Genomic DNA, 13,718 nt, shown 5'->3' on the forward strand with positions numbered 1-13,718 from the left:
AAAAAAAAAATAAACAGATAAAATGTAAGTCACTCTGGATAAGGGCGTCTGCTAAATGCTGTAAAAATAATATTTATTTTTAGTCCCACCACATTCTCTCAACCCTGAACACGTCCACTTTTACAAAAATATTTCAAATATTCCACGTCACATTTTCAACATATTTCATCGTTTCCTGTAGACCATAGGAATAAGAAAAGTTCACTCATTCGTTTTTCTGTAGTTTTATTGATAGTGTCATCTTGACTAATGAGGTTCATATTATTGCACAACTTTGTTTCCCAAATTATAGTTTAAAGGTAAAATTTACTGTAGCATGGATTCTGACAGCATGTGGTGTAGAGAATGGATGGGTGGATTTAGTCATGGACAGAAAAAAATATACGGTTGTGTAGGATGGGATTTTGAATTGTTACATGCATGTTTCCTTAAGTACAATGTTAAATGTATTAAATAAACTTGTAGGAGCTTTGAGGGCTAAAATACACCCCAATCATAGACTCATCAAAAGCTTAGGGATTTTTACATTACATTACATTTTTATCTTATTGTTTATACAGCTAAGCGATTCAGGGTTAAGGGCCTTGCTTATGGGCCCAGCAGAGGCAGCTTGGTGGACCTAGGATTCAAGCTCACAACCCTCCAATCAGTAGTCCAACAACTTACCCACTAAGCTAGATCAAAATCTACATGTACATATCTGCTCTTAAAGTAAAAGCTTTCAGATCTTGTAGTGTAGTACGAGCGGTAGTGATGTTCTAGCTCTGGGGATGTTGCTTCATCAGACTCACAACACAGCCAAGGCTCATGTTCAGCATCATCTCCTGTGATGTATGTATGCTCTTGGTCCAGCTGACAAGAGCAGACACAAGTGCACAGTGAACTCCACCACTGATTTGTCTTCCAGGCAGCTGTGAACACATCACACATGGCAATAGTTTAGGACAATGAATGGGATCATGGGTGAATCATGAGCACAGAGGCTGAGGCTAGGTTTCTGATATGTCACGTCTAATAATCGTCTAACAATTTCTATATGATTTCTCTGCTCCTCTGGCAGTAGTCAAGGTCATGTTTATTAATCATTATGAATGGCACATAGTGTACATGCCTTGTCCAGTAATGCTCAGGCTCGTAAACCTCATTGTCTTTCAGCATTAATGTACAACATCAGAGTAATTTGTGGGCTGTAATCTGTGTGTTGTCAGATTGCACACATTCATCTGACATGAATATTCTTTTGCACAAAATGTGTGACATAAATCCCAAAAAACCTTTTAGACCTTAGTTTTTTAGACTTTGTCTCATTATCGTTTCTTACTTTGTCTGCTTGTAGCTGCCTACAAAACCAAAAACAGACCACTTCCTCAAAGCACTTACCACATTACCCCCTCCCACACACACATACACACACCCACACTGCTTCACGCTCCCTCTGATCCTCCAGCACTGCTCCACTGCTCCCACCATCTCTCAGCGTACAAGAAAGGTACACATCAAGACTCTTCTCTGTCCGGGCAGCTACGTGGTGGAAAGAACTTTCTATATCTATCCAAACAGCTGAATCACTGGGTGACTTCAAACCGCATCAAAAAACCTACTTGTTCCTGAAGCAAATGTGTTGTCTGTGTGCATGTCTTTCTGTATTACTTTTTCTGTATTTACTTTTTTTTTTACTTTAACTGTATTACTTAAGTGATGGTGTTCTTAGTCAATGACCTATTGAACCAGTATCAGGATGCTTGACATCAGAGCACTAAGTGTGTCTGCTAAACGCCATAAATGTAAATGTAAAGGTTTGTGATTAGCTCATTAATAACCACATATGAGGTATTCCTATTCATCTGTTTCATCTTTTTAGGTAGTTGTGTGAGGTATCTTTTTCTAACAATAAACAATGGCACGCTAAAGTAATACACTACCTACAGCACCACCCATATTAAACTGTTTCCATGCTGTTTTTGCACATGCTGTCTTGTACACTCACTCACTTGCTGTTTGCACACCACATTTCAAGACCTCATCCAAATATGTTTACAAGAACCCTCTTTGTACAGAGTCTCTATTTTTGCACATTGTACTGTATAATATACAGTATACACTAATTTGTATGTTTGTCTTGTAGTGTTTTTGTCTCGATCTGTTTGAACAAGGTTGCACACGATGCACTTTATGTGGCTAGGACAACCTCTTTAAGTCCTTAGCTCTGTGTTGTTTTACAGTATGTAGCACCATAGTCCTGGAGAAACATTGTCTCATTTCACTATGTACTACATCAGCTATATCTCGACTTGACTTGACTTGACTTGACTATATTGCATACATAAATCACACCCATCGGTGCATGGAACAACAAGTCCATTTCAGATTTCAAGTCAAACCAAGAAGCTATAATTGTCATTTTGAACATATATACCTGAGACAGTACTTAGGGAAATGAAACTATGTTCCTCTTTAGGACCACAGTACTACAAGACATGTAGGCATAAGGCGACATAAAACAACACAGCACTAAAGGCTAAAAATGAATAGAATCTTAGATATTAGATTTAGCCCTGACTTTCCTCCACACTTCTGGAAAGGCTTTCTGCTAGATGTTGGAGCGTGGTTGTGGGGATTTTCTTATTCAGCCACAAGAGCATAAGTAAGATCAGGTGCTGACATTGTGTGAGGAGGTCTGGGGTTCGTTCGGCATCCCAGTTCATGATCACCCAAAGGAGATCATTGTGGTTGAGGTCAGGGCTCCATGTTGTACACAGTCAAATTGTTATCCTGATTTAGGACTTTTTGTGCCAATGAAAAAAACATATTACAATGTAGAGATATTTTAGACAATGATGTGCTTCCACCTTTGTGCCAAAAGTTTAGGAAATACTCACCCATGGGATTAATATTACAGGTGTCCATATACTTATGGCCATATGGTGTTTGTATTGTTATTCAAAAATTCCATGTCTTTATTACTTTTCACATTAATTATTCTAATGTCCTTTTAATGGGGTTTAAACTAGCGATATACGAACAAACAGGTAAACACTTTTCCACTTAGTCACATACGTTTATTTATTTATTTGACGTGTGAAATGATTTGGTTTTTAGTGTAGAGTTTTTTGCGAACTTCCAGCTTAATTTTTCTATGTGAGATCAAGAGTTGTTTTCTTCAAGATGCCCTTTTCTACTTGAGAAACATTTCATATTAAATCCTAGTCTAAAAATGCCTTAAATGTGATTTTATTAAGTTTCAGTGTTCTGCCTCCTCTCTCTCTCTCTCTCTCTCTCTCACACACACACACACACAAAGCTGTAGTATTTGTCGAGTGAGCAAGCTGTAATGGCAAAGCTTTCATCACCATGTGAAGAGGATGTGAGCAGAGATGAGTGTGTAGTCTGGTGCCAACCAAATATCACACCTCTTTCTTCTCCCTCTTGTCTTTTTTTCCACTTGTCTTTCCACTGCTTGTCTTTTTCCCATTACACAGCCCTTATCCTAATGTGTGTGTGTTTGTGTGTGTGCTGATACCTGCTGAATCAGTGAGCAGGGTGGACTGACCTGTGTGGGCGATTAGATATTACAATGACGTCCTACCAGGACAGGAACTGTGCTCCCCTCCCCAAACAGGAAATGGATAATGGAGGACCTTGACCAAGGCGGTCCTGATGATAATGATGAGAATGAGGCATCAATCACATGCAAACAACCAGCTCTCATACAAACACACACACACACAAACTGACATATATATATATATATATATATATATCATGTTATGCAGTGTATCGGAGTAGGATGTGAGGTTGTGATGAATAACCAGGATGTTAGAGTGCAATTTAACTCTCATGAGAAGGGTCTTTCTCTCTCTCTCTCTCTCTGTACCTTGGTCTTAAGCTGGTCTTAAAACATTGCTGCATATAATTATCTATAATATTTGTGTCATTTTGATTAATATATGACATTTAAGTCTATGTGTAGGGGTGTATGTGTAAATGACCAGTATAAATTTTATATTTGTTCTCCTCCAACACACACACACACACACACACACACACACACACACACACACACACACACACACACACACACACACAGTGTCAGTCACACAGCTCTATTGGCACAGCTCTATCTGACAGAGATTTCCACAGCGACAGCTCCTGTCTGTATCTTATTTCTGTGCTATTTTTACTGCCCGGCCGCTGAAAGGCCTTCGAGAATCGGTGTGTCAGTGTGTATCCTCACTCCTTTAAGTCCCACGCTGCCACGTGGTAATTTATTAAGAACATCATTCATTACTGAAAGCTCTGATCCTGGACCAGCCTCTGCAAACAGTTACTCAGAAGCACTGAGTTTGTACGAAGGAAAAAAACTCAGCTTTGCTTGATCGATGAAGTTTAGGCTGCTCTTAACCTCGTCCCAGGATGTTTGGCAGGAGAAGGGACTGCTGTGGTTTTTTTGGAGGTGTTGATGTATACGACCTGTCTCTCATCTCCACCAACACTTCGTTTGGTGCAAACAACCAAAGAGAGTGTTTGGAGCCGGGGGTGATCAGATGTTTGTGGACATGCTCACGCACGCAGGAGGTGTACATGTGTTCAGCTATGAAAGGAAGCTAGTTACTCAAACAGAAAGACAGACAGAAAGAAAGAAAGAAAGAAAGAAAGAAAGAAAGAAAGAAAGAAAGAAAGAAAGAAAGAAAGAAAGAAAGAAAGAAAAACAAATAAGTCAAAACAGAAAGAATGAAAATGAAGAGTTAAGAAGTCAGAAATTTACAATTAAAAAGAATATGAATTCATTTATGGTAAGAAAAACTGAAATTGACAAAGTAAAGTAAGGAAAGAAAGGGGGGAAAATCACAGAAAAGGACAAAATATATATAAAAAAAGTACTATCAAGAATAAATTATGAAAATGTACTTAAATTAGTCGAAAAATAAAAGAAAAACCAAGAAAATGAATAAAATACAGTGTAAATAAAAGATTTCAGATTCTCTATTGACACACAGTCATGTACAGTAGTATGTTTTTTCTGTGCAACTGTATGTCCAAGAAAGAAAGAAAGAAAGAAAGAAAGAAAGAAAGAAAGAAAGAAAGAAAGAAAGAAAGAAAGAAAGAATTACTAAATGAATCTACTAAATTAATTAACCAAACTAATATTTTTTTCTTATATTTGCATCACATCACTCAGATTCTTGATTATGGTTGGTCCGAACTGCTTCTGTAATAAACAGTACATCAATAAATAATAAGAAATAGTGTTAGAATAGTGTAGTGTTAACTGCAGAGTTATAGGAGGAATAAAAAGTTTTGGATGTGCTGTTAGTGAAAAATAATCAGCTTTATGGTGTAAAGGTATGGACTCCTTTCACACCATCACAGCACTGATTACATTCCTATAACAACAGGATCCTGCTTGTTTTAGTCCTTACTTAGCATATGCACTGTAAAATGACACATTAACACCTTATAATAACACTGTCTTCAGTTTGTGTGTTTGTGTGTGTGTGTGCGTGTGTGTGTGCATGTGTGTGTGTGTGTGTGTGTGAGAGAGAGAGAGAGAGAGAGAGAGAGAGAGAGATGGAAGGTTTTACTACAGCTCACTGGATGTATAGCCATTTTGTTCTGTGTGAAATGTTTATCACAGCTGCAGCTAATTCCTATAATATTATAAATATGATTATTATTTTTATGTGTCAAGAGTTTCACTGATACGCTGTCTTTATAGAATGCATCAGTGTGCAACAAACTGGAAAGAAGGATGGAAGGGAGGGAGGAAGGAAGGAAGGAAGGAAGGAAGGAAGGAAGGAAGGAAGGAAGGAAGGAAGGAAGGAAGCACCACAAAGACCAACACTATAAGAAGTCAAGAATGAAAAACAGACCGAAAAAAGAAGCAATAAAAAAGAAAGAAACAAAACAAAGAAAGAAAGACAGAAGGACAGGAATAAAGAAAGAAAATTAAATAATAACCAAAAGTTAGTAAGTCATGAAAAAAATTAGATTTTAGATTAATTAGAGAACTAAAGAAAGAAGGATGAAATGAAAAAAAGAAATAAAGAAAATTAAAAAATTATGAATAATAATCAAAAGTTAATCATTCAATCCTGAAATAAGAACAAAAGAAAAACAAAAGTTCAGCATGTCAAAGAAAAACAAATAATTATTGAAAGAAAGAAAGAAAGAATGAAAGAAAGAATGAAAGAAAGAAAGAAAGAAAGAAAGAAAGAAACAATGAGGTAATAAAGACTTTCTTTATATTGTAATGTTAATTTAAAAAAAATCAATTGTAAAGTAAAGAAGGTAAAGTAGATTTATTAGAAAATTTAGAAGGATCTTCTAAATCAAAAGGTAAACTCACAGCGTCAGACCTGTGCAAAGGGGTGTCTATTCTTTACTCGTTCACCCCCCTCCTCCACCTTCAGCTGCGTTCCCTCGCTCCCTCCCTTCTCTCCTCCCCTCCCCAACCCTCCCCTCCGCTCCGCTCCGCTCTTGTGGATGGTGTATTGCTCTGTCTTTCCCTCTCAGTCTGCCTGTGCGCTGGACAGGACCAGAAGTGTGTGTTAGAGTGTGTGTGAGTGAGTGTGAAGTGTGGATGTTACGGGATCCATGACAAAGTGTGGAGTCCCTGGACACCGATGCACACTCAGCACCTTCCAGAGCCACAGAGGAATACACCTTAAACTCTAACATACCTCACACGTCACCCCCTATACATTCCTAACCACATGGAGCCATGTGAGCTCCTGCCTGCCTCGCCGAGAATCTGACTCGGATTGACTTCTAAAGAGACGCTCACGGACGCTCTGGATCTGCCTCGGAGTGCACAGACAGGAGAGGAGCAACTGCAGAGATCTTGACCCAGGAGGAAAGTACTGTTTCCCAGGCGCTGTGGACCGGGAGCCCTCCGTGGGCTGGAGACCGGCACTCCAGCACCATGGATTACCTGCTTGGGATTGTAGTCCTGCTGGGAATGGCAGCTCTGCCTGGGAGAGTGGCCCTGCAGAACCCCAAGAGGAGCGTTCCACGGCTCCGACTTTCCTATAATGGTGAGTGTTGAGCAAATTTAATTTACCATCTATCTATCTATCTATCTATCTATCTATCTATCTATCTATCTATCTATCTATCTATCTATCTGTCTGTCTGTATCCATCTTTCTCTCTTTCTGCTGTCTGTACAAACTCAACCATTCTGTATATTTTTACCTCTCTGATTGAACCAGCTCCACTCTGTCTCTCTACTCTTTCATTTCTGTCTATTTTCTCTCTCTCTGTCTCTCTCTCTTTCTCTCTCTCTTACTGGCGTACGATCGTCTATTCTCATTTTGCTCTGACAGATTGTTTCCATATGTTCCGGGAGGTCTCAGGGAAACGGAGCTGTATGTGTTGGCCCGTGTTGGGTTTTCTCCTAAGGTTTGAACCCTGTGCCCGGTCCCCTGTTTTATAGCTGCCATGCATAACCAAGAGCTGTCTTTATTCCTGCTGTAACAACTCCGTATGAGCGATCAGTGATCCTGTGCTTTGGAGTTTAACGGTTGTGCTTAGGTTAGAAAAGAAAAGTCACACAGATTCAAGTGCATACATGCATATAGAGTATAGCTATGGGAAAGTGCCCTTATACCATGATAATGCCCCATGTGTTACTGGTAATGCGCTGTAGTGTGTGAAAACTGACGTGAATGGTAGTGGTGGTGGGGAACATTATTCTTGGGACAGAGTGCTATTTTGAATGGAGACTGTGGAGAACCAAAAACTAGAACAACATCTTTTCTGAGCCTCTTTCATCTCAAATGGAAAAAGCACCAGCATTTTTGCCATTTTTTTGGCCATTTTTCTTTTATTGTCAGTTAGGCAAGCCGCTGCGGTTCTTTGTCCAGACATACGGCCAAAAGTATATGACTCTCTCTCTCTCTCTCTCTCTCTCTCTCTCTCTCGCTCTCTCTTTCTCTCTCTTTCTCTCTCTCTCTCTCGCGCTCTCTTTCTTTCTCTTTCTCTCTCTCTTGCTCTCTCTTTCTCTCTCTTTCTCTCTCTCTTTTTCCCTCTCAGTTATTTTGTAAACGCTCACATTAGTATGTATCCTTCTACCAGCCATGGTGTTGATTGTAAGTTTATTGTGAAGCTAAGGCTTAGATTTACTCCAGTACAAGCCATTAAAACACCCTCTCATTACTTTTATAGACGGCATGAGTTATTTTGATCCCTGAGTCTGTCATCTGAAGAGCTCAGAAAAAAAATGATGGTGTTAGAAATCACACACATGCTCACAGAGATTTGGTTAAAATACACAGAAAGTACAGCTCAGGACTGAATATAAATAAAAAAAAATAAAAAAAAAGAAAACTTTATTGTACCAGACTGGAATGTGGTTGGAATCTGCACTTCAGCATGTGTTTTTCGGGGGGGGGAAAAATAGCTGTAAGGCCTTAATATGAAAAAGGTGCATGTCCACCTGTAGCCAATCACATGCCTCTTAGAGCTAATACCACTGCTGGGATGGCCCAAAGGATTGTGGGAAATGTTTTTGACATCAAAGCGGCTGCGTTCTAATTAACAAAAGAAAAAAGAAATAAATAAGCCATACTTGTCATTTATCTTTGATGTGAGACAGAGGGCGTGGTGGAGTAGGACGTAATTGACAGATAACTTCCAAAAAGGACTAATCGGAGATGACTGTGGCATATAAAAAAAATATACACTGAGAGTCTGGGACAAAGATACCCAGTTTGTGAGGAAAAGGTGAACTAGAGAAAGAGAGAGAGAGAGAGAGAGAGAGAGAGAGAGAGAGAGAGAGACCGACAGCGAGAGAGAGAGAGAGAGAGAGAGAGAGAGAGAGAGACCGACCGACAGCGAGAGAGAGAGAGATAGATACAGTGGACATGTTTATGGCAAGCAAGATGTGAGGATAGAGCCAGGCTAAGATAATTAGACACCTGGCCATGGTGATAGAGTTATGTATGTGTGTGTGTGTGTGTGTGTGTGTGTGTGTGTGGGTCTATGTGTGCATGTGTTTGTGTGTCTATCTGTGTATGTTATTGAGTGGTCCACAGGTGTTTGATGGCTCTTTTGATGCCGTGCAGACTGACAGATCGGCATTCACACCCACACGCTTTCTAAGTGCCAGCGAGCGAGAGAGACGGATGGAGGGATGGAGAGGGAAAGAGAGAGTAGCTTAATGAAAAGAGCCGGCAGACAGTAGTTGGCCAGACGAGGCTGGTCGTTAAGTGAAGTGTCATTCATTCGCACTTCCCCCTGTGAATACAGCATAGTAATTAAGCCAAATAAATGTGCCGAGCCACTCTCAAGGGACACGCTCTTAAACAAGTGTGAGGAGAACACAATCTCGAGGGAGGGCTGGTCTCTTTTTCTTTGCAGACACACACAAACTACACAGATTTATCATGGCTTGTATCATCAGTGACAGCCAGTAACGGCAGTCTTCCCTAGGGGAAGGCCTGTCAAACAATCTCTGAGAAGGCGGTTGTTGAGCGATGGCCAGGTGATGGATACTCTTCTCTGTCTGCTGGCCCTGTAATTATCCCACCAGCCTTTTCTTTTTTTCACCTTGTTCTTCCTGTTGGCTGAAAATTTCTCCTGTCAACATCATTGTTGCATTGTTTCACATGGTATCCATGGTATCCATGATCACACGACTGAATGAATACCACATGCCAGGTTTTGTGCTTTAATACTTCACACAGGTGAAAGGTTTTCCTGCGATGCCATCACATACAGTAAGTAATCACTCTTCTCTCCATGGCAGGCTCCTACTTAGTGGAAATGAAAACAGTGCCCCCTGGAGGCAGAAGCATGTGTGTGCAGCCCGCTGAGACGTCGGTTTATTTAACAGGGCAACCCCGTCGCCCAAGCTCTGGCCAGCCAGAATGCGCGGAGGAGTTTAAAGAGCTTGTGAAACAACCTGATAATTACTCACTGCAGAGTAATTATGCAGGGCCTCCCATCTCATTACCCTGGCCAGCGCCATCCTGGGATTGATTGGGATGGCGCTGGTATGGGGAGCCATTGTGAGTCATTAGAATTCAGCCTAAATCTTCCAAAATAGACACTGGGTGTAGTCTGGATGAGGTCTGTAATAGCGACTGCTCGTCTGTTGACAAAGGAAGTGCTGCATGGCACCGGCCCAGACTTCAGGGATGGAAGCTATTATACAAGGAGACATTTGTGTTGTTCTCTATTTCTTCCAATTCCCTGTCTCTCACACACTCTCTCTGAACTGTTCTCTTCGTCCCAGCCTTCACCAGCAAGCCACAGCAGTTAACAATATCAGTTCAGTCTGGCTTCCTTTCTGACTCTCTCTCAATTTATCTCTGTCAGGGTATTTGTTTGTTCTGCATTGTCTGTCTCATAATAGGGGAAGAAATCTCTAGAAATCATAGCATCCACTTTGTAATTCATACTTTCATGAATGGGATGTTGCTGTATCACAAATCCAGGGTCTCTGGTTCAAATCTGACTTTGGTGGTTACAGCTTGTGTGGCTTTTCTGTGTTTGTGTGGGTTTCCTACTAGTAGGTAGATTGGCGACTACTGGATTCACCGCAATAAAGCGGTTACCGGAGATGAATGAACAAATTTTATGCTCACAGTGCAGTTATTCTACCGTTCAGCTGAATGCCTACATAGCCTACATCCAGTACATTCATACATAGTAATTTTCCCTTTACTACACTGTTAGAAAAAGCTTCTTCAAGAGATCCTTTTATTCTATAATGCAGTACAGGTGTGTGCATGTTTTTTTAATCCCACCCTATTCTCCCAAAGGAATTCTGACCAACCATGTTTGCTCTCACAAGATGTTTGACCAATATTGCTTGGTTCAGATATTTTATTTTAAATGCAAACAAAACTTTAGATTGTTAGATTGATTAATGATTGAATGAAGTGAATGTGGTGCAGTGAGAGATTTGTATCCTCCTGCTCTACCAGCTCACACCAAGACCCCTAAAAGGCTATTAGTTTGTAACTGTTTCTAATAGAGAAACAATTAGGATTAGGTTTAGGCTTAGAAGGTTCCCCTCAACGGTTACTATTATTTATTGTCTTGCTATTTTTTTTTTTCGAGATATGATATGTGACATGTGAAGGTTTTTAAACCTGTATTATCAGATCGTTTCTAAAATATTTCAGGAAAACTGTGATTTCTAATATTACTTCTCAGTGAATATTGATATTGTTTAAATCCTTTTGTTTTTGGCCCAAAATTAGCTCCACCCCTGACAAGTTTATCTCTTGAATCATCTCTCCTTTATCTTTAAAGATGATGATATCAGATGCCATTCAGGAAAGGTGGGTTTGATGAGAATGTCATCAATGTCATCAATGTCATTTCCTGAATGTCATCTGATGTCATCATCTTTAAAGATAAAGGAGAGGTGATTCAAGAGATTAACTTGAATGTCTGGTCAAGCATCATTCATCACCGTAAACCACAGGCTTTGAATATTTCAAGCATTATTTTCATCTGAAATATGCGGTACTGATGGCAGTTGTCAAAATAAATAAATAATTAGTAACATTTAGTGTGGAGGTGTTATAAATGAGTGTATGGAGTGATGACCTTTTTATCTGTATAGAAAACAAAATAAAAGTCCTACAATATGTGTGTAAATCATCATTCATCGGAATAAATAAATGTACTAAGTTTCCTATATTCGTTAGTGTAGTGCTAAACTTTCTGTATTCTCGTTGTTTCTCTCAGAGTTTCTCATTGTTGGTGTGTACCTTTAAATAAAAAAAAAAACAGAACGTTGGATCAGCACTAGTGGGGCACGGTGGCTTAGTGGTTAGCACGTTTGCCTCACACCTCCAGGGTTGGGGGTTCGATTCCCGCCTCTGCCTTGTGTGTCCAAAGACATGGTCCGGTCCAAAGACATGCATGGTAGGTTGATTGGCATCTCTGGAAAATTGTCCGTAGTGTGTGAGTGAATGAGAGTGTGTGTGTGCCCTGCGATGGGTTGGCACTCTGTCCAGGGTGTATCCTGCCTTGATGCCCTATGACGCCTGAGATAGGCACAGGCTCCCCGTGACCCGAGATAGTTCGGATAAGCGGTAGAAAATGAATGAATGAATGAATCAGCACTAACAGGATATAGGCATTGTTAAAGTTGATCAGTAATCTTTAACATGTAATTAAATAGATCCTAAATGGCAGACTAATATCAGACTAATGGAAAGTCATTGATTAGGTGGAATATGCAATAAATATTTTGAAAATATGTATAAATTTTTCCCCTCCTCTTCTGTGCTTATCTAAGCATAATTCTCTTGGATTTAAAAGTGGACTGAAGTTAACTGCACTTATTTGTTGTGTGCATCGGGGCAGATTATTAGCCTTCTTCTTTAGGCTTGACCTTTTCACTGAACTTTGTTAAGTCCAATTACATCTTATCAGCCCCTATTTGACTTAATCATTTTATTTCCTCTATAAAGCAGGCATGATGATATAGAGCTGACATTGATGATATGATAGTGTCTGTACCATATCAGAGCCTGTACACCTGTGTCTCATGTGTTATGGATCCTGTTACAGACTAGACATTGGGAGCAGTGTGGTAGGAAAAAAGTGCACCTGTCGTGGAATGTCTATATGCATAGAAAAGCATTTTGGGAGTATTGAATGTCACAGGGCTTCTGTGTCCGTCCATGTGTTTGTGTGAATATGTCCAAAGTAAGAAACTTTTAGCTCCATCCCAGCGGCGCTATGAGCAAATCTATGGCCTCTCCCTCATTCTTCTCCAACCACAGACTTTTTCCCTAAAGCATCCTGTCCATTAGTGATATTAATGATGTCCTGCTCTCTCTCTCTCTCTCTCTCTCTCTCTCTCTCTCTCTCTCTCTCTCTCTTATACACACACACAAATGCACACATGCACACACACAGTGAGTCAGTGTATAATCTAGCACACTAGGGAGGAGAGTTAAGTTCTGTCTCAGCAGTGTCTGGCTGCATGCTCTGTGGCCAGAGGCATGCTTCGAGCAGTCTCTGCGGTTTGCTTGGCATGTCCAGGGCACATTCAGGAGTAATTAAACACTTCCACACACTCTCCAAGCTGGGCCGCCTCGGGATAACATGCCAGTGCTGTTTCACAGCCTGAAAGACAGGAGAAATTGGGAATTTTTAGACACAATAATGAATGCACATGCAAGCAGGAGAAAGCATATACACATATGGACTAATTTCTGAACAGCTTTTGGAGCTTCTGTTGATTTTGCCCTTTGTCAGGTGGCAGAAACATTTCATTTTTAACTTCATGGCATTCTATATTATGGAGACGAATTGTAAAATAAAGCTTTATCTTGTACGCTTCACATGTGAATACTATAAGTAAACATGGGACAATGTGACATCATGCAAGCGATTCTCACTCATTTTCTACCGCTACCTCGGGTTACGGGGAGCCTGTGCCTCAGGCGTCATCGGGCATCAAGGCAGGATACACCCTGGACGGAGTGCCAACCCATCGCAGGGCAGCAAGCGATTCACACGAAAGTAAATCACACACGAAAATAAATGAATCATGATAAAAAATTCTAATGTAAAAGTAAACAAATAAAGCATGTGTAAATAAAAATCAGGAAAAATGAATTGTGTGGATATAATATATCAAAAAATGTATTATTATACGCTTGTGGAGCTCAAGTAGAGATATTTCTATAAGGACTTCACCCAGAATTCATGGGGGATGTAAACTTATGCACTCAACTGTATGTTTCT

At 40.1% G+C, this 13,718-nt stretch overlaps 1 protein-coding gene across 1 annotated transcript in view; it reads left to right on the forward strand.

The window, feature by feature from the left end:
- The first annotated feature begins 6,526 nt into the window (after nt 1-6,526).
- The window catches only part of sema3aa (sema domain, immunoglobulin domain (Ig), short basic domain, secreted, (semaphorin) 3Aa), a 37,875-nt gene continuing 30,683 nt past the window's right edge, over nt 6,527-13,718 (forward strand). The window contains exon 1 of the mRNA XM_060889559.1: nt 6,527-7,034. Coding sequence (XP_060745542.1) covers nt 6,923-7,034 — 112 coding nt within the window. The 5' untranslated portion in view covers nt 6,527-6,922. The remainder of the gene's footprint in view (nt 7,035-13,718) is intronic.

Source organism: Tachysurus vachellii, chromosome 16 (assembly GCF_030014155.1).
Source record: "Tachysurus vachellii isolate PV-2020 chromosome 16, HZAU_Pvac_v1, whole genome shotgun sequence".
Lineage (NCBI taxonomy): Eukaryota > Metazoa > Chordata > Actinopteri > Siluriformes > Bagridae > Tachysurus > Tachysurus vachellii.